We start from the raw sequence: 21,688 nt of genomic DNA, 5'->3' as shown, positions 1-21,688 counted from the left end.
TTACATTTAGAGGAGGAAAGAGCAGCATGTTGAACATAGACATAAGGAAAAGCCAAGATCTTTAACCATTTTCAATGTAAAATAGTGCCTATTTGAGGTTCTGTTATGAGATTAACAGTACTGAAGGGAACATCTTTGAGCATTTGGTGATTTACAGGTGCACATCATGTACAATAATGCTTTTATCGTTTCCAGATTGTCTGTCAAGCTTGTTCATCAAATAAACATGGTTTAGACTATATGAAAAATCAGCCAGCAAGAGTATGTGATCATTGCTTCAGGGAGCTACAGAAACAAGGTAAAGAAACTCTGCACAAACTGCCTGTCTTATTTTTGTGGCCCTCAATTAACATGTTATGTCTGTACCTTATGTTTACTGTTGGGTTCAAGTGTCTAATTCTGCTAGTGCCTGAAAAGTGGTAGACATAGAATCATGCAATCATTTAGTTTGGAAAGGACCTTTAAGATCGAGTCCAACCATTAACCTAACGCTGCCAAGTCCACCACTAAACCATGTCCCTAAGTGCCACATCTACACGTCTTTTAAACACCTCAACCACTTCCCTGGGCAGCCTGTTCCAGTGCTTGACTACCCTTTTTCCTAACACCCAGTCTAAAGGCATCTGAGGTTATAAGAGCCCAAACAAGTTTCTGTGGAGTAAGTTAGGAAGTGAATTTGCAGTACATTGGCTCTTCCTTCTAGAAACATGCATGCATTTCCTCTATGACATGTAGCTTGTGCTACTTGTTTTTTGAGATAATGAGTGTTATATTGCTTTTCATTAATCACAGGGTACAAGTATACATTAAAATCCTTGCAGCTTATCATGACCTCCCAGTGGGTTCATGTGTACTCTTATTGTCTGTAACTTACATGCATGTAAACTTCATTTTTGGAAGCTAAGCTGCTGAGATAGCTGAAGTTCTGGGGCTCTGTAAAGACATAGGACTTCATCTTACTGAAGCTGAGTCTCTTCAGCCTCAGGCCTTGGCTCATCTGGAATTCAAGAAGCTGGCATATCTGCGCCTCAGTTCTGAGGGCAAACTCTTAACAGTTGCCTACCACACACTGGCAACATGGATTTCAACGTAAAACACCATCGCCACAGCTATTTTAATTGAAACACTTTCAGAGAATGTGGTACTACTGATGCATGGTGGTGATAACATTTGCTTAGAGAGGAGAGCCAGAGTCAGTTTTCTTCTCATCCTGAGGGAACTCAAATCTGTCTCTTTGAAGTAGCTTCATATCATTATGCAGAAGTGAATGTAAAATCAACGGGGACACCTCCCAGTGAGGTGAGAATCCCGTCCCATCTCACCAGATGTGGTCTGAGTTCTGTCAAGACTCTGATATAACATACACAAATGAACTATAACCAGGGACTGAAACAGTTTGCTGCCCTTCCCTCTGGCTGAGGCTCCAGTTCAACACAAGCTCTCTAGGGTACCAGGAAATCCGTGATGCCCCAATGAAATAATCAAGCTATGGCTTCCAGCATGCTGGGAGCTGCATTTGTCATGGGGATGTGGAAAGCCGCATCGACACCCTTGAAGTGGTGGCCGTGGGAGCCTGCAATGCTGGGGAGGATGGATTGCCTGGACCACCTGCAGGTCTCTGCATTGGGCACTAGAGGCTGCTGTGCTGCTGGCAATCGCAGGTGCTTTTAGCTGGGAAAAGAGCCGCGGAGCAGGTGCAGTACAGCTGACAATCCTATTACTCTCCTGCTCTGCTCATTATTTCAGAGGCTCACCTCGTTGAGGGACAACTCTAGAAGGGAAGTTAATGAAGCTTAGGGCAGCCCTGCTCCTTCCAGACCGGGCTGGAAAGTAGTGGTGGGTGTTGCTATAAAAGGGGGTTTTAAAGGAGTGAAGTGTTGCAGAAGTCTTCCAAGAGAAATGAAGAAACTGCCTGTGGAAGCAGAGAAAGACAATACGTGCTCTGGAGATGGGAATCTTCAGAAGTGTATGCGATGGCATGATGCTGAGAGAGGAGCCCTACAGCATCCATTTAGGTTAGATATAAGCCCTACAGCAGATTTAGGTTAGATGTAAGAAATAAATTCTTTACATTGAGGATGGTGAGGTACTGGAACAGGTTGCCCAGAGAAGTTGTGGATGCCCCATCCCTGGAGGTGTTCAAGGCCAGGTTGGATGAGGCTTTGGGCAACCTGATGTAGTGGAGGATTTCCCTGCCCATGGCAGGGGGGTTGGAACTAGATGATCTTTGAGGTCCCTTCCAACCCTAACCATTCTCTGGTTCTATGATCCATACTGAAAAAAGCTGAGAAGATAACAGATGTATAGAACTGAAGGACAGAGTGTTGGGGAACAGAGGGAAAGCACAAATTAAACTGCAGAGGACAGCTCTAAAAATCTTGTGTGGTTTTTAAGACTTAAATTTCACCTTGCTTATGGGCAAAGGTAGTTCAATATCACAAAAACAGGTTTTGAAAACAAACAAGACCAATCCGTTTAGTTTCAAATTTCTTGCGGTTTTTCAGTCTGATTGTAATTTGGAGGATTCTAACTCATGGTGTTGATGATAATACTGAAAAGTTAATTCAACACTGAATTTAAGGTGATTATAGTTTTTCAATAGCTACACCTAATCAGAATAAAAATGTCAGCTGTTTTTAAGGAAAAAAAAGTCCAAGAATCATTGTCTGTGTTTAGTCATCTGTGACATGAAAGCAATATATTCATCCTGTGCATTTTAGATAACCAGTGCACTCTCAAGAGCGGATCCCCAGTCAACCATAAATCTCCATCAAGTGCCTTGTCTACAGTATTACATAGTATTCCCTCTGGAAGAAAGCAGAAAAAAATTCCTGCAGCCCTCAAAGAAGTAAGTGCTTTATTGGTCAAAAGTAACGCCTTGTTGGTATTATATCATCAATACTAACAACAACAACAACAAAATCCATAATTTAGCCATCTTCTCTAGAATCAAAAGTCAAAATTCACCTATTAAAGTGGTTTGGGCCTTAGTTTTATACAGACGGGGACTGAACTATGAAGCAGTGTATAAACTGCATAAACACCTATGAGACTGTGATTCAGAGAGATAGTCAGAACAGTAATTTCTTTCTTGCTTCCCTGTGTTTCAAGGAACTGTGATTTACCTCTGTACCAACAGTCAAGAAGAAGACTCTTTAACCAACTCAGCTCTTGGCTTATGATTAGGAAAGGCAGAGCTAAACTCTGCCTACCTACACTGAAGGTCTTGAGAATGGGAGGAAGTAATTTTTCTTCTTGTGTAGGAATGTGTGTTCTCCAGCTGTACGTGGTCCTCAGTGTTTCAGCCCTCTCTTGTGTTGTTGCATCCAGTAAGTTCCAACCCATAGTGACTGCAGAAACCTCCCATCCAGACCAGATAGAAGGTGGCAGACAAAAATCATTTTTCTTTCAGCCATCTGACTTAATTAGCAACATTAACATGAGATCAGGTAAGAATTTGAGTCTTTGACAGGACAGGGCACTGGAGATCTTTTTTATAAAAAGCTATACTGTGAAAACCTGGACAGATGCATACATACCCTTGGGGTTTGTTTGTTGTTTTTTTCTCTTCAGGTTTCAGCAAATACAGAAGACTCTACAATGAGTGGCTATCTACACAGATCTAAGGGCAGTAAGAAACCATGGAAACACCTCTGGTTTGTTATAAAAAATAAGGTGCTATACACATATGCTGCTAGCGAGGTGAGAGACTACATATTAGAAATCAAATATCCAATGATAATACTGTCTTTGTAACAAAGTTGTTTATTCTTATGATCTAGAAACAAGCTATAAAATTAGATCACCTTACAGTAATTTATCTGACTGTGATGCAGTATTTTGAAAAAGGCCCAGTGAGCTTGGTACCATAATACGCTGATATAGCTACGCTGTTTCTGATTCCAGACCTAGCTTTGAGTCCCTCTGCACTGCACACTGTTGCACAGTTGTAGGTATGTTCTGAGTCAGTTGAATACATGGGGGTCTGTTCGGATGCATCACACTGGACTAGTGGCAAAGCCAACATTATAAAAGCATCTCGAAGTATCTTGTTCTGCAGTTCCACAAGGTATTTTGAATGCTTGGAAAATGAGCAAACTAAATCTCTTTACTTCTCGAACTGTTGTCTTCAGCTTGGAGTTATTTAATATACAGTGCTGCAGTAACAAAAGTGAAATGCATTTGCTTTTTTATGTAGAATGTGTAGTCTTATTGCAGTGTGGAATGATCTCTAATCAATGTATATAAAATCTGTGTATCCCAGCATGTGCTGAGGATGTGGTTTTATTGCATCTTATAATGTTTTGCAACGTATATGGATGTACTGTAGCACTGGAATATCTTGTTTTTTGCTTTTTTGTATTATATGTTATAGTTTGCTAATAGCTTTCAAGAGCAAAATACCCAAAGCATCTATTTAAAGGTATTGCTATCCCTCACTCTCTTTCAAAATGTGAAGCCCAACCTATCCTGACCCTGTAAAGAATTACCCTTCTTCACTCTCCACGCCAGCCCTACTCTAGTTATTTCCTGGTTTGTGCTCAGATTTGTTCCTGGGTTGTTACTGCTGTAGTGCCAACCTTTATTTTAGCACTTCTGAATTACATGCAGAACCTGTGATGTTGTTTCCACCACAGCATTAGCAATAGTATAAAAAAAAAAAAAAAAAGGTAATATCTGTCCTTATTTTTCATCTTGATAAGGCAAGGAAAGGTCCAGTGTGGCCTTAACCAGGAAACCTCACTTAAACTACTTATATTAGCTCCAAGTGCTATAAAGATTGGTGGTAAAAAGACCACTTATTAGTGGTACAAAGATCTAAGATAGTAAAATAGATTGCTAAGCCTTGCTTGACTGTTTTCCATTATCAAAAAATGCTACTTTCACAGGATGCTCTTGTTTCAATGTAGAAACAATTACCAAAGGTTTCACCTGATGTGACAGTGTTTACATACATTCTTTGTTTATTTTTCCTATCCAGAAGCATTGCAGGACCCTGCCTAGCTACACAACACTGTTTTGGAATTTGCACAGGATGAAAATACTTTTTTTTTTTTTCTTTCCAAAAATGCTGTGCATTGTTATTTATTAATTAAAAGACAAGAGTTTAAAAAAAAGGAAGTAATTGAGATGAATGAGGAAGTGAAAAGTTTGCCTTTTTAGCCAGTTTTTTAAATTAAATGAAGAGAAAATAAAAAGGTACAGCTTCTCTTGCTACTCTTTCCTAGCCAACCACTTGTGAACACTCAGCAACTTTTCATCCCTGTCCTGTTAATTTCAGCAACAGAAAGCAAAATAAAAATAAAAACCCCAAGCATCGCTATAGGCTCGAGGAAGAGTGGCTGGAGAGCTGCCTGGCGGAGAAGGACCTGGGGGTGTTGGTTGACTACCGGCTTGATATGAGCCAGCAGTGTGCCCAGGTGGCCAAAAAGGCCAATGGGATACTGGCGTGTATCAAGAATAGTGTGACCAGCAGGAGCAGGGAAGTGATCCTGCCCCTGTACTCGGCACTGGTGAGGCCGCATCTGTCCAGTTTTGGGCCCCTCGCTTTAAGAGAGATATTGAGCTCCTGGAGCGGGTCCAAAGAAGGGCGACTAAACTGGTCAAGGGGCTGGAAAATAAAACTTATGAGGAGCGGCTGAGGGAGTTGGGGATGTTTAGCCTGGAGAAGAGGAGGCTGAGGGGAGACCTGATTACAGCCTACAAATACTTGAGAAGGGGTGGTGGGGAGGTAGGGGAAGGGCTCTTTACATTAGTGATGGGTGATAGAACAAGAGGAAATGGGTATAAGCTTAGTCAGAGGAGATTCAGGTTGGATGTTAGAAAGTATTTCTTCTCTGGAAGGGTTGTCAGCCACTGGAATAGGCTGCCCAGGGAGGTGGTTGAGTCCCCATCCCTGGATGTGCTTAAGAAAAGGGTGGATGAGCTACTTAGCGATATGGTTTAATGGGGATTAGGGACGGTTGGACTGGATGATCTCTAAGGTCTTTTCCAACCCAGAAATCTATGAAATCTATGAAAATAAGTTTAGCCATCCATAGTATTTGGAGTGTGACTCCAGTGCTTGAGAACATAGGTTACATCCATAGCTCCTCCTTCCAGTGTACTCAGGGCAGCTAATAGCATCCGATATCACTTTTAAGACATGAAAACTCACTACTAAGGTTGTTGGAGAGAGCAGTGGGCTAGACAGACCTTTGGTCTGCTGCGAGGTAGCAGTCGATGTTTTGAGATAAGAAGTCCTTACCAGGCAGAACAATGAGACTATACAGTGAAAGACAAGGTAGATGTTATCAGGGAAATAAAAAGAGGAACAGCAATGTTGAAGTCTATGAGATTTTGTTATTTCCTGTCCCCTGATTCATGCATGGAGGCTATAAAAAGCGGCATTTTGTGCATGACTGTAACAACTTGTTTGTTGCATAATGTGTTGCAATGGTATGGTGCATGAGTAAAGTCTAAATGCATTCCTTAGTATGTCTTACAAGCACTAATTTTGTCTTATTTGCCTTTTTCCCCATGAAATAGGATGTGGCAGCATTAGAGAGCCAGCCTTTACTTGGATTCACAGTCAGTGAAGTGAAAGACGAAAACTCAGAGTCTAGAGTGTTCCATTTACTGCACAAAAACACTTTATTTTACATATTCAAGGCAGATGATCCCCATTCAGCTCAAAAGTAAGAAACTATTTGAATTAATTTGTTACTTAGTATGTTCAGCCGAAAAGCTTGAATTCAAACAACACTCACACAAGCTGTTTCATTTCAAGTCCTGCTGAGGTGTTTGAATTTGGAGTTATGTTTATCAATTTATGTATTGTGTGTGTTTTATATAAAATAACCTAGAAGCTTTCTCATTAATCAGTAGAAAACGTTTGCTATACGAATCATGGAGTAAACTGGAAATGAACATGGAAACAATACATTTAAGTTATCTTGCCTATATGCTCAGCTTATCTGACTGGTTTCACTGCAGTTTTTCCAAATGAGTTTTACATTAATAAAATAGATTTTATATGCGCTAACGAGTCCATTATTAATACTTAAGCCTTCAAATGGCTGCAGGTCTAGTTTTGTGCAAATAGGGGTATTCTAAAAAAAGTACCCAGGGCAACTGAAAATTGTGAACAGCTGAGAACATACTTAATGACCCTTCTCCACCCACAAAATCTGGAACTCTCTATTTTATTTTGGAAGTATTTTGTCTTGCAGATGCAAACAAATGTTTCCTTGTTCATTAAGATGGTATTCTCTTGTTCCACTGTGTGCTCATTTGTACTATATAAAACAAAATGAAACAAATCCAAGGCATTCAACAGCTTTGTTTTCCTATTCAGACAATGGCTTTTGTCACTAGTATGAAAACTTGAAATTGGACATACTGCATTTTACTGAGGCTAGGAATAACATTAAGTACCTTAAATTGCAAGCTTTCTCCAAGTATTTAATATCCTTAGGAGATTTATGCTGAACCTGCAGAATAAACACTGCTTGAAAAAAACAAAGAACATGCTGTTGGCCTGTTTGCATCAGTGGACACTATTTTTTTCCTGTTAGGGTCAAAGAAGTATCTCATGTATTTGTGTAAGTGTAGTAATAAATTTTAACAGATGTTTACTTTTTGATAAGCTTTTAAATTTCTTAGTCCAGTACTATGTTCAATGCTTAAGTTTATGAATTTGTTGTATTCGCATACCATTTTAGCTATTTTTAATGACTATATGGCAAAGAAAATACAGTGATCTCTAAAAAGTAAGGGATAGAAGTTTGAGTTGTGTGTGCAGATGGGCATGCATGAACACTACTTATACATGCTTAATAGGTTCGTACCAAAAGCTTGAATTCAAAGAACACGCACACGGTTACAAAGTTAAACACTCAGGGCAAGGAATAGCCAACACCTGTGACTACCGTTTAGATACCCTGTGAATACGAAGGCAGGCTTGAATTTCCATGATAAAGATAGTTTTACAGTCTTTGTCTTATTCAATTCTTGCAAGATTTTCACTCAGCAAAAAAGATCATCAGTATGTGGGCCCCTTAACTTTACATGCACACAGTTCAGCCCTTACTCAGAAGACAGAATTATTCCGTTTTTTACTGTATTTTTCAGTGTAGCATTGGAGTGCTTCAGACACATTAATTTTTGCAGCATCCTTGAGAAGGTGAGGAAGTTTATCACCCTCATAATAAAGTGGGAACAGAAACCACAGCTCTAGGGGGTAAAAGTCTGAATATCAACTTTGAATTTCCAGTTTGAGACACCTTGGATCAAGTGTTTGGGACTTCCTCGCCTTTTACATGTATTTGTATTTTCATGGTTATGACATGCGGAATATCTGTTAATACATGATTCAGTAGTAGCACATATTGCGTGTGTGAATATGAGGAAGTTCTGTCATCGTGCAAAGGCACCATTCCTCCACCCCAGCCCATGTGCCCTGTGGCTTCCTCCCTCAGCCCTGCTAGTCCTTCACTAACACCCTTGTACCAGCTGCAAGAGCAGAGCGCACGGGCTGTGCAGATGGCACTCAGTTATTCTAGTATCCTGATTCATCCCGGATCATGTTTGCAGTGAAATATGAGACAGGAGTACTGTTTGGGTTTTTTTTTTAAAGGTATGAAGTCATGTTATGAAAGTTGGCAGAACCTTGGCATTTTCTGCTTTTTGAGCATTCGATTCCCCAGCTTCACTTGTTCCTTATGCATGTAACTTCAGTATGGAAGAGGTTCAGAAAATAGTTTCTATCATCTGGCCTTGTACTGATACCTAATACATCTCTAGCAAGCTTTGTATGTTTGGACTCATTGGACAGATTTCTAGAATTTGCACTAACAGACCAACTGGTAATGGAAGTATGATGTTACTCATTGTGTGAATCTTTGGCTAGTCAGAGCAGTGTGATTTGTACTTTTACCAGCAACTTCCTAACAGTGTTTCATTTTCTAATAGGTGGATAGAAGCTTTTCAAGAAGGCACCATATTATAGCAGTGTCAACATAGTGTCTGCAAGTCTAAAGGAAAACGTCCAAGGATGGTGGTAAAAGCAAGTACAGCAGCTGTTCATAAAAACAGAATCCTGCCGTCTCAATCTACACAAAATTGTATATATTTGTCAGGATTAGGAGTTGTTGCATTTTTAGTGTAAGGTAATATTTTTTTAAAGAATTGTGTGTATTTCTGTGTTGCTACAAAATGTGTTATTTATTAAATTCTAATGTTTACTGTAACAGTCAGAATTATTTGTGAGGTCTGCATTGAGGTCCAAAGTGCCCATGTCTTCAAAATGGCAGGTGGTTGGTCAACATATTCCTAAAATTTGTGCTTAAAAAAAAAAAAAAAACAACACAAAACAAATCTGTTGCAATTATACAGTTCCTCGTGATTCATGTATAAGTCTTAAGTTGCTGATTCTCTCTTTGCAATTTAGCAAGAACAGATCAGAATAGGATAGATAGGGCAGATCAGAATAGGAATTTCAATGGTTTTGCATCTTTGTTGGCTATGTAAGCTCCTTTATGAGAAGTTGTATAATATTGCCGCTCCTTTTCTTGAATAGCAGTTGAAATCTTGCATATCAGTATATTAAAACAGTACAACAAATTCTGTGTCACAGAAGAAATTGCAAAGTACAGTTCAATTATTAAAAAAGAGAACAGGGAAAAATATTTTAAAACAGACATTGCAATTACAGAGATAAGGCACTAGAACTTTTACAGTACTACAAATGCCAAAGAGACTAAATGAGTTATCTTCAAACAATTGCAGGATATATTTTCTTTTATGTTTCCAGTAGTAATTTAAAGCAGAGTAAAAAATACATTTTTGATATACAGGGAAAAGACAAAATATCTTACTTGATTCAAAACTGTGTGTCAAATGAGTTCTGTACACAGGATGAAACACTGTATAAACTATTGTTCAAAGAACGTTAAACAAATACATGCACCCCTCTCTCCTAAAATTTTGAACTATTGTATATTTAAATATTATGTTTAAACTGGAATAGCCATACCAAGAAAACCTGGCTTTTTTAGTGCAGATGGCATTGAAACGTATACCATTCTTTGAAATACCTTTTGTTTACACTATGATTTGTTCTGTTTGACACTTTAAAACACAATTCAGTTTTAGGTGTTTGGGGTTTTATTTCTTTAAGAAAATTGTCAGTATACCTCATTAGGAAGTACTTACTGATGATTCTGGTGCATTTATCTATTTAACTTTTGAAAATTTGAAAAACACTGTAATAGCATAAATGGAACTAGAACTATGAAAAACACGTGAAAGGAAGCCGTTTTATGTCAAATGTGATGCATATGTAGCCAGTTAATTTTACTGTATGAAACGCTTTTCAATAGTCCTCTGAATCAAGCTAGTTGTGGTAACAGAATTAAGAGCAATTCACTTGTAATTAATAGTTTGAATCCATGTTAATAGCTATGCTGTGGCCTCACAAAGGAAAGAGAATAGATGGTACAATAGATAGAATCACAGAAAGGCCAAGAATGAAAATGCAAACCAAAATTCTCTTATTCTCTCAAATACCTCAAGATCAGGTCCAAGATACCAATATAGCTCTGAAGAAGCTTGGTTTTTCAGAGCTTCTGTTAAGTTAGCAGTGGGCTCAGAAGCCTAATGCTTAATATTAAGTATACAAGTAATTTCACTGAATTCAAGCATTTCAGTAGAGAACCTTTCTGAATCAGGGACTTAAGGCTGTAGGTCTGGCTTCCCTCATGAACGCTAGAGATTTGACCAGATAGTGTTTGAAATTTGGTGGGAGTCTGATCAAAGCCTTTATTCTCTTTTATTTTAATACAAACTCAATACATGAATATTTTTCTCTTGTTATATAAAGGGCTTTTACTTAATTTTCAAAACCAGCTGCTGACTGAAGCCACGTAAGCTATTAGCATGTCTCTTCAGGGTGATTTTTGACATGGTCTTTACTGTAATCAAAACAAAACTGACACCAATGTAACAGAGATCTGATGTGGCTCTTCCAGTTGAGGGAAGGGCTTCTTAATACTTTTATAGGGACTGCACACCAATTAAGATAGAAAGCCATGAGCCGGCAAACGAATCGGAAAGTTGGCTAGAAACGAGTAATTTAATTTCAATTTATGGTTTGATATTGAACTCCCTGCTGCAAAACACAGCAATAAAAGTCAAAACACATACTGAATAAGGTCCTTATGTGTGGCGTCAAACTACCTCTCAAGGATTTGGTGCGGAGTGAGAAAATAGTTTCAGAGGTTCCATAAAAATCAGAGGACTTCTTCCAGAAGCAGTTGATCGATCAAAAAATATTTCTGTGACAGAAATAGATTAGAACAGAGCCTTAAAAACAATAGTACACATATTGCAGTCTAATTCTGTGTGAAATAAATTGTCTTTGTAAACACGTTTGAATGCTTCTTTTCCTCTTTCTCCAGCACTAGTGCTTTGTGTCACGTGAAGAACTCACAACATAGGCATTTTCAGATGGCTGCTTTTCAAACTTACCCTATTTCTCCAGCTCGCCTCCCATTTTGATTCATTACCATCAAAAGTAAAGTGTTCACTTCTTGATTTGACTAAACACTAAAACAAGACCAGAAGCTTTTAAATACCTGGCTACCTCTTCTTATAAAAATCTATAGTGAATAATTAATTTAAGATTGGTTAGTAGAGTATGAGACAAACATTAGCATTGAATATTAGTTCTAGCATCTCTATTCTTGGATAAATTAAAGGTTTTAGGATCCTGAATTGTCCTTAACTTAAATCTATTTTTTGTGCCCAAAGGACTTAAAACAAATGGATAGCTGAGCAGCTATGGAACACATTTTACTAAATATTATTTGTGTGTGGAAACTTGATTACTTGATTAAGTATATTACATCGTAACATAAAGAGATGTTTGGAAAGACACATTCAATGCATTTTTTTTCCATAACTGCTATCCCCTGTATTTACCATCCAAATAGGCTTTTATTTGGATCAGTCCTAAATCGTACTGTTTAAATGAAAGAATAGCATCCTTATTTTGTAAAAGAAACCAGTTTAAAGTTGTTGTAAATATTCCTGTGGATATGTATCATTTTTGTATAAATAAATTCACATTAGTCGAGTCTGCATTGGGATTTTTTAATGTATTTTTAGCTTTTTGTGTACTACATAATTCATGTATTCATTGATTTTCAAAGCAGAATTTGCTGTCATTATCCTGCACATCAGTCTGGCTTTAAAATTCCTAACGATGTTTTGCCCTTATAAACAGAAAATGGCATGAAAAGGTAGTAGGCTGTGTGCACAGACTGACGCTGCTGCTGGATCTGACCACCTGAAGCATTAATTTTAAGTGAATTGTCTTGCTCATGTCAGCCAAGACACTACACACTCTCATTACCAAAACTAGTGTCTTTACCATGAAAATTATTTCCATCATCCTGCCCTCCAGTCTTTCCTTAGCTGCCCCTTGCTGTCTAGTTCTTCACTTTCTGTTCCCTCTTCCCCAGCCCCTCAAAACTAAAAGCCCACACCTTCACAAGTTCATGATGTTTCTTTTCTGTAAAGCCTTTCCACAACTGGGTGCAGAGCCTATGCTGGAACGCAGCTTGCAGACAAAGTGCAGCAATCCAAAAAACTGCTCCTGAGCAAGTCCCACCTGGAGGACACCAAATAGTGGGGTTTTATTTCCTGAAGCCACCTCCAGCCCTGGGGAATGACAGCCCGTCCAAGCTTTATCAGCCCGGGAATGAACTAAGCTCCCTACACCAGGGATCTTATTTTACACCAGGGATCTTATTTTTGTGAGGACGCAGGATTTTTACTCATCTCTCCTTCGGCCACAAATACGTGAATTTACCAATTTTGGTGCTGTGGTCCTGTCTGTCTTTTTAAAAAGAAATCCCATCATCCTGCTGTTCTTAATGGTTACTGCACCTGATATTTGATCTGATTTTTTAAAATAAATTCTTTAGCACATTGTTGTGGATAGACATACCCATGGCAAAGAAAGTATCCTAAGAAACCATCATTCTGAAGAATTACAGGATTTATGTCTGTGTGAAGGTCAAATGAAGGGTGTTACATTAATAAATCCTTTTGCAAAATCCAGTTCTGCTATCTATTAAAGAGTGCCTGAATCCCACAGTTTCTGTTGGGCTAAGTATTTTAGCAGGGTTTGTAAGGGAGAGAATTGTCAGGTTAGTTTTGCTGCCTCCTTGTACTTCTCTGACAGATGTTTGAAACCATTTTTTTGATAACTTGGAGCAACAACATAAAGGGCTTTGCTTCTCTGCATGTGATAAGGATGTGTCTCTCGTAATCCTGGCTGACACAGCCTTTGTAATACAGATCAAGTATGAAATGGGGTCACTTACTAAGAAAAAAAAATCAAGACATGTTTTATTAGGTACAGTGACATTTCTGCTCTATTGAGGATATCAGAATACGCGTCTGAAATCAGCTTCGGTGCAAGTATTTGTTAAACTGCAGTAAGTTCCTTCATTTAGGCAGTGGATGTGTAGCTCAGAGTAGTTTGAGAAGTAAATTGGGAATGCTGTAACATTCGACACTTTCAAGAAATGCTTAGCAAGTTAATTGCTCCAATTTAAAAATTCTTCATAAGGCTCATTTGCAGTTGGCTTTTGGGAATGTGTTTGATCAAAAAGCAAAATACGATGCTTGCAAGTACTGACTGAACTAGTGATCTTGAGCTAGGGTAGCTCGATGGAAGTGCAGCTGTGGGACTGGGGGTGGGAAGAAAAGTAGTAAAGGAATTGACAAGATCAGAGGGTGAATGATTTTATTAATGTTAATACACAAATTACTTGGGTTTTTTTTTCATATTTCTGCTTCTCAGATGTTGATGCTTATGTCATCTGATTCAGTAGAAATTGGATAAAATGGTCTAAAGGAATTTCAGATAGTGAAATTGTGCACACAGCCCCAGTGGCCTAAATGATCTTGAAGTTCCTGCTGATCTCTAACATCAGCTCTACAATCTTCGTTGGACGAATGGAAGAGGAAGGGAAAAAAGGGACATTTAAAGTAAAAAAACTCTTACTTAAAATCAAGGTCGCTAAAATAATTAGCATAAACTAAGAATTAGCTAACACAACTTTGGTCCAAACGAGTGTCAAGACATAGCCAGAACAGCAGTAAGTTGTTCCTTTGGCACTTTTTCGGGAGCCCTACTCCAGTCGGGAGAGCTCTCATTAGCAGCCGGGCTCCCGTTGCCTTTCCAAACCTTGTTCAGAGCAGCGTTGACATTTAATGAAGTAATTTGCTGCCGCCGTGCTGGTGGAGAAAAACAGCTCTATCAAACACCGCGGGCCGAGCTGCTACAGTAACCGCGAGGGTAACGCAAAGCACCGTGAGGGGGTTTAGGTCTTCGTCACGCTGCACGTTTCCAACCGGCTCTGCAGGGTGCAGCCATGCGTGTGCCTCAGCTGGCAGACCCCACCGAGCTACCCAAAGCCAGAAGCAACGGCTTCGCGCCCGTGATGTCGAAGGCTGCCACGTTCCTGTTTCCTTGCAGAGAACTGCAGTGGGGATCTGGAGACTCGAGCTCCCCTCTGGAAGGGCACGACAATGCCGCACGACTCGGGGCACAGCCATGACTGCCCATCTGTGAGGGAGCTTCGCCTCAGGCGCCTCCTCCCGAGGAGCGCTTTGCTCAGGGCCTGGCCGGCTGCCACCTGCCCGCAGCAGCGCTGCCGGGCAGCCCGTGCCCGTTGGCGGCGGCGGGAAGCGGCGTGAAGGCGACGCGGGCGCGACAGCGGCGCCCGGCCCCGCCCCGCGCGGCGCCCTCCCCGGCGAGCCCCCCGCCCTCCCCGCCAGGCGGCCGGGCGCGAGCGCAGGCGCAGGCGCAGCCGCCGCGGCGGGGCGGGGCGGGGCGGGGCGGGGCCGCGCCGAGCGGAGCCGAGCTGAGGGGGCGGGGTCGCGAACTCTGACCTCCGGGAGCCGGAGCCGCCGCCGCCGCCAAATAAACCCGCCGGAGAGGCCGCCGGGCCCGCCAGGTGAGCAGCTCCCCCAGCAGCGTCCGCGGCCCGGCGGAGGCGGCGGCCGCGCGCGCTAACGGTGTGCGCCCTGGCGGCTGCCGGCCCGCCGCCCCCGCCGTGCGGGGCGCCGCCCCGCCCGTGCCGCTCTGTCCCGCCTCAGGCCTCGGCGCGTCCCGCCGGCGGCCCTGCGCCCCCCGACCTTTCACCTACAGGAACCGCTTACGCCGCCCGCCGCCCCGCATCCGGGCGGCGCCGGCAGCCGCTTCCATCCGGCGCGGCGGGCTCCGGCCCCTCCTGCCGGGGAGGGGGAGCCGCGGGGGGAGGTGGCGGCAGGCGATGCCACCCTCGTGCTGGGCGCCGGCCCCCCCGCCCCTCGCCGGGGCCGCGCAGCCATTTTGTGCGGGGCGCCGCTCTGCGGCCCCGCCGGCTGCGGCGGAGGGCGAGCCCGGGCGCCGACTCGCTGCCTCCTTCCCCCGCCCCGCGGCGTCTCGCCGCAACTCAGCGAAGCCCTCGGGGAGGAGAGAGGCGAGGGTCGTCTGCTGGGGGATGGGCTGGGGGGGGAGGCCGGCCCCGGGCGTTGCTCTGGAGTTTGTTCGCCGCGCTTCTCCTTCTGCCCCCGCGGCTGCCGTGCGCGGCCTCCCCCGTCCCGGGGTGTTGGGTGGCCATGCTCCCCTGTGAGCCCCGCAGTCACTTTGTGCCTGCTGACTGCCGTCATCCCGCCGGCTCCCTGTTCTCAGCTATCTCTGGCGGCTCTCTGGGTTGGCTTAGGTTAAGGTAGTCTGTCCTTCGTAGCACCCGGTATTATTTTTGTCGGGGCAGATGACTCTGTCGCTGTTCCTTATTTTGTCTCGTTGGGTGGGCTTTTTCTTTTAAGCTGCGGGGTTCGTGGATTCTTTCTTTTCTCAGTGCTGCAATACGTTGTTTTAAGTGTAAAAAGCACAGCCCTGTACTGTAGGGTAAAGATATTTGCGCGTTGTGGAGGGAAAAGAGGAGATAGCATGTGTTGTGCAAATAAACTTGCGCAACAGCGGGTAAAAAAAAAGTCTTTTGATACTGGTTTTACTGGAAGACAAATGTGTGGACATGATTCTTAAAAAAATGAGTTATGTGTTCTTCATGTGTGAAATATCTGAAGCTACTGATAGCAGCTTCAGCAAGGTGTGCTTGGGAAACGTGGTATAGTAAGAGGAGATGCATTCACACCTATCGTAGAAAAGTAAGATGACAAAATTAAAATAGCTTTTTGCAGGGCAGCTTCCTGGTTTTGGAATCAGCATTGTATAAGTAGCAATAAAAGTATCAGAGGGGAAGGCAAAACATCACACTAGTCTACTGGGTGAGGTAGTATTCAACCGATGACTCTTTCTTCTATGCTTGTAATTTTTGGATGGCTTTTTCTGTAACAGTATTTCTACTTGAGAATAAATGTTTTTTTTTTTCCGTGGTGGCCAGTTGTGACATGAGATGTCCTAGTCCAACAGACTCTTTAGCCCATAGCTTCCTCTTGCTGTACAGCTTTCCTCAGGGACACTTGTTTGAGGGAAGTCTTAAGGTCTGTGAAATGTTCTGCTCTTTCTGTCTGTAGCTCTTACTCCAGAGATGTTGCAGACCCTCTCTTACCACATAACTGAGTATTTTCACGTGATGGTGGTCAGCTGTACGTGTGCATATGTATAATAAAGTAAGGTGCGTAACTGACATCACCCAGTGACGTACACAGTCCTCCACTGCTTCTGCAGTTCGTACAAACTGCTCTGTCTGGATGATTGGACACCATTTAAGTCTGTTTCTTTTCTACAACAGATAAAAGATTTTTTTTTTTTTTACAGAAAAGAGCTTACAGTAGATAGATAAATTGTCTTACTTCAGCTTTTCCTCTCAATTCTTGGGGCAGTTTAATATTTCAGGGGTTTTTTGCTGATTATGTTTTCTTGTGAAGTGTTGTCTTGAAGAGAACAAATTTGTTGGGAGTTCTGTTATCTTTAAGAATAGGCATAGCCCAAGCTAGATTGTGGGAGAGGGAAGGGTGTGGGGTTTTTTTTAAAGCCTACATTGATTTTTCTCATCAAGTTTCTTAGCCTCTGAAGACAAAGCACTAAGCAACGTGTGTAAGTGAAGCTGACTCTGCTTTGGGGGAAGGAGATTGACCTCCAGAAGTACCTTTCAACATGATTTATTTCATTATTGTATTCTATTGTTAAAGGTGTATTGGGAGCGGAACAAAACCAAACAAAAACCCGCTGGTACTGTAGCATGCATTTAAATAGTTCACATGCAAAATAAAATTACAAAATGCTTAAAGCTAATGTGCTAGTCCAATGAAAACTAGCTTTCGTCTATAATGTGAAATCTAAGTATTTACACTGGTAAGATTAGTTTGCTTGTTCCCTATGCTGATACTCATTTTTCGTTTTGATTTACTGTGTGATTATTGTATTATGCAATTAAAATTTGTACAGCCAGTGAAGTTGCTGGAGTTTCCTTAAAGTTTGTGAAGGAAAGCAGTTTCCCTAAATGAAGTAACATATGTCCCGTGTCTAGGTGAAAAGTCCTTGGAAAAAAAAACAGCACCCCTTGCTTGAAGTAGTGAGCTTAACTGTGTATATGGAATAGTGGTGTCAAATCTTTAACTTCTACATGTTTGTTCTGCTGGTGGACAAAGTGGATCGCAGCTGGCAGTGCTGCAGCTGGCAGAGAGTGTGTGTGCCTTTCCTGCTTCAGCAGCCGTCCTGACTTAAGCAGGCTTAATAGTAAGCTTTGCTAACCTGAGTTATTTTGGTTGATACAGGTCAGGGAGCTCTCATGTGAGTAGCTTTCCTAGACCTGTTGGGGTATTAACATCCACTGTGAGGAAGTGGTAAGCAGCTGGGGTGGGTGTGGAGGCTCTAGGCTGTGGCTGGCACAGCTGTCTGCGTATGCTTTCTTTGTCACACACGGGTTGCAGCATGGAACCTGACAGGGACCCTCAGGGAAAACTAACCAATACCTAAGTTACTTTCTGGTAAACTTATAAAATTTTTTCCCTCAGTGCTGTTTCAGTATTTTAAACTTTTGCCTGCACATTATTGGTGTAAGGTAAGCTGCTGCAAAACAGTTTTTCATCAGTGTGAGAATGATAGATAAAACTGCAGAGGTGCAGTTAATCAAATTCTGTTGTGTATGCAGACCTGTCCATATTCTTACCCTTCAGTCAGCAGCTTTTGATTCTAGAGATTACTATGTTAGGTAGTAGTCATCAAACCCTTAAAGGAATAAAGGTTTTCTATTTTGAAGAGTCAGACTCTTAATTCTTGATATTTGAAGGTTGCTTGTGCTTTCCAGGCAAGTCCCATGTATCTTACAATGCAGTGCTGCAGATTTTGTAAGGAAGCACATTCCTTCCTGAAAATCATGGTCTAAGAACTGCCTTTCTGTATCAATATTTAGATTGATTTTGTTCGTTTGGCCAGGCCTTTTTTGAAAGGCTATTTAAATTTGCTTAACTTGAATTAATTTTGTTCGACTTGATAGTAAGACAGGCTGGATTAAGCTAAGTATTTGACTGCCTTTGTAGGAAGTTAAACCAGAAACTTGAAAAACATAAACCACCAAAAACTAAAGCCAAACCCTCTGCTATTGTCATATTAGCTATAATTAATGGTTATTTAATTCCATGTAAGTTGAGGTGGTTGTTTATAACTTAGCAGTAACTTTGTGGTGTGAAAATTGCCCCATTTGTTTTGCTAATATATTTCCTTTGAAGTATTAGCAGGACAGTGTAAGTGTCAACATGACTAATGCTTTCACTCTTGACTGACTTAATCTGAATATTTTTTTTCCAGGGTGCTTTACATGTGTGTTTATAGGAATTAAAACAAAAAAACCCAGCAACACACATCCTCTAAAAAAATCTAATCCTGTAGAGTTAAAAAAAAGGAAGAGGCGGGTGATGATATTTATAAAGGGATATTTTTATCTGAAACAATTTCAACACCGATTTACTGGAAGGATGTTTGTGAAACTCGGGGTGTTTTTCTGAAGGAAATTTCTGTGGATATGAGCGTGTGCAAATTGTAAGGGGAGAGTTAGTAGTAGTACTGTTGAACACTTTTGAAAGTCCTTTACATAGCACACCTTCATGTGTCAACTTATCTGTGGTTGTAGGTCGGTGAATGCTCTGAGCAGTCATGTCACACTACACCTATATGGGCAACTTGGTGTTATACATAAGCTGGGGTAACAATATGGGCCAAAAGAAATGGTCTTATTTCTGATTCTACCTGTTTTTATGGTGCTATGTATAGCCGTTGTTAGCCAGAGGGTAAATAAATTGAGAAGATGAGCTTACCTTACAGCTCTGCAACCACAAGGTCAAATGCAGAGGGGAACAAAGCTGTCAGCCAGGAGTGGGGCTACCCCTCTTCGTGAAATGCTGTAATCATACCATAGTGGCCATAATGCCTCTCTGTGTTCGGAAAGAAGGGTTTGCACTCGCTATGCTGTGTTAGTGTAATCTTTGTGACAGATGGGAGAATGGACTTGGCTGAACCTAATCCAACGAAGGGGGAATTCTTCAGTCAGATGAACCTCCTGGTCTGGTTCATTGTGCAGCTTCAGCTCGGGTGCAGGGAACCACTTTGGTACAGGAAGAAAAAAACCCCAATACAGGATTTTGCAAGCTGCAGGTGGAGATGCAGGCTATGGCTGATGTTACACAGGGCAGCTTGACCTGATTAAATGACTGTCTCCTTACCTAGCTCTGGCATGTAGCCAGGGCTCTTGTGAGTGGACTCAGCTTGCAGATGGCCCCCTTGCCTTTCCTCCTCCTTCCTTTTCCACATTGTTTCTGGGGCTGGTGAGCTGAATTAGCTCTCTAGCTGTTCAGGCAGATGCTAGAGATGGCAGGATAAAAGCAACAGGAGCCCAGGGCTAAAAGTGAGACTCTCCCTTTGGTGGTCCAGGCTCTTAAGAATGACTCAACAGTCTCCTAAAAATTTATCCCAGCAATTCTATTTTCCTCACCTCACCTCCTGCTGTGGCACTCGCTTACATGAAAAAGCGGTGAGAGCAATGATTTCAAACTAATTGTACAGGCATGCCTGCGATTGTGTCTCTTTATTGCTGTGTGCCTTTTAATTATTCCCTTATGCTTTTGCAAGCATCTCATCTTCCCTTGCCTGCAGGTTTAGCTGCTTCTGTTTCCTGTGGTTATCTGTCTCTTACATATGTACTTTTTAAATCTTGATGTCATGCAAATTTAATAAACAGTATCTAACTGGGTGTCAAGAGTCACATAAATATTACTTAGTTCATGGGTAAAGAGAATCTTACTCTTTTAAGTCTGCCAGCTGTTCTGCCATCTTCAGCAATATGGCTTATGGAACAGTAATCCGAGAATAGCTCATTTAACTTCCTGTGTTCATATGAAGCATCGAGCTGAGTAGTGTCATTTGTTTCACAAGTGTTTGACTTAATTTATTATATGTGAAGCATTGCAGAATACTGTTCTGAAGTATAAAGAAATCTTAGTGCTCAAAACAAGTAACAAAACTCCCTAACTCTGACACTTTTAATTGCAGAGGGTTTAAGTGCTTTCTATTTTATGTGTAGGTATGGATTAAACAAGTTTGACACAGGTTATACTGAGTTCTTAATTAGTACATGATGAGTTTAAGAATGGAAATGAGGTCTAGTTTCCATTTTAAGGTACAGAGCAGCTGTAAGGCCAGTGTGATGGCCTGAGCTAAAATAGCATATCCTTAGTCCATTTTCCAAGATCTGTTGAAATAATTTGCTACTGAAGCAGTATGACTGTAGAGATTAAGACAGTTTCTTCTAAGAGGGGGAATACTTTTCCAGTTAGCTTTCCACTGGATTAACCTTTTGAGCTTTTCTAAGAAGTCATGTTGGTCTTCCTGTATTTCTCTTTACTGTGATATAAAAAGAGAAAGTAAAGTTCACATAACTTCTGCAGTCCTAATTAGTTAATGTACCTGTACCTCAAAAGTATCTAGAAAGTTCTTATGTAACTTCATTAGTTTAAATGTGCATCTGATCTTCTACGGGTGAATTTAATCTAGGAAAGACCTCTGTATTAACACACATTCCATACATATACATAGTCATTACCAGAATCATTATGCAATTCCATATATAGTCAAACTGGTTTGACATTGCCAGCAGGGTAACTTGAACTACTCAAATTTTACAAGCATTGTTTTTGTACCAGTAAAACTATAGTGGCCTGGGTTATGACTTTTTTTAAAAAAAAGTAAACTGAAGATCTCTGGGGTGGACAGAATTTTCTCATGTTGCATCGTCATACCAATGTGGTTTGTTCTTACTCATTTTAGGGGTGTTAAATCAGAATTGAGGTACTTGATAGTGGGGTAGCTATACCAACAGTGCAATGTAACAGAACAAAGAGTCCAAACCAAGTAATATTCTTCCTGCTACTGCTTTTTAAGTCCTTAATCTTCACTGGTATAATATTTTGAAACACTATTAGTAGGAACTTCCTACTAGGACAATTAAAGTTGTGTAACTTTTGTTGCTAGAGAAGGGTGTGAGTTAAACATGGATGCTTCTAAGTGTAACTGTACTAGTGGAGAGGTTAGTGCTTCTGATTACCGACCCTCAAATCTTCTGGCTGTGCTGATGGGAATGTTTCCTAATCCAATCCATTTCAGTTGAAGTAAGCCAAAAACAATTTTAAA

At 41.3% G+C, this 21,688-nt stretch overlaps 2 protein-coding genes across 2 annotated transcripts in view; both read left to right on the top strand.

Annotated features, from left to right (window-relative positions):
• The window catches only part of FGD6 (FYVE, RhoGEF and PH domain containing 6), a 70,302-nt gene extending 60,811 nt beyond the window's left edge, over positions 1-9,491 (top strand). Inside the window, exons 17-21 of the mRNA XM_086610035.1 lie at positions 196-298; positions 2,721-2,848; positions 3,574-3,702; positions 6,529-6,677; positions 8,953-9,491. Coding sequence (XP_086466161.1) covers positions 196-298; positions 2,721-2,848; positions 3,574-3,702; positions 6,529-6,677; positions 8,953-8,989 — 546 coding nt within the window. The 3' untranslated portion in view covers positions 8,990-9,491. The remainder of the gene's footprint in view (positions 1-195; positions 299-2,720; positions 2,849-3,573; positions 3,703-6,528; positions 6,678-8,952) is intronic.
• Positions 9,492-14,959: 5,468 nt separating this feature from the next.
• The window catches only part of NR2C1 (nuclear receptor subfamily 2 group C member 1), a 55,677-nt gene continuing 48,948 nt past the window's right edge, over positions 14,960-21,688 (top strand). The window contains exon 1 of the mRNA XM_086610920.1: positions 14,960-15,011. The gene's annotated coding sequence lies outside the window, so the exon portion shown is untranslated. The remainder of the gene's footprint in view (positions 15,012-21,688) is intronic.

This window comes from Tauraco erythrolophus, chromosome 4 (genome assembly GCF_009769465.1).
Source record: "Tauraco erythrolophus isolate bTauEry1 chromosome 4, bTauEry1.pri, whole genome shotgun sequence".
NCBI classification, from domain to species: Eukaryota; Metazoa; Chordata; class Aves; order Musophagiformes; family Musophagidae; genus Tauraco; species Tauraco erythrolophus.
This window is presented reverse-complemented; position numbering and strand designations above follow the sequence as displayed.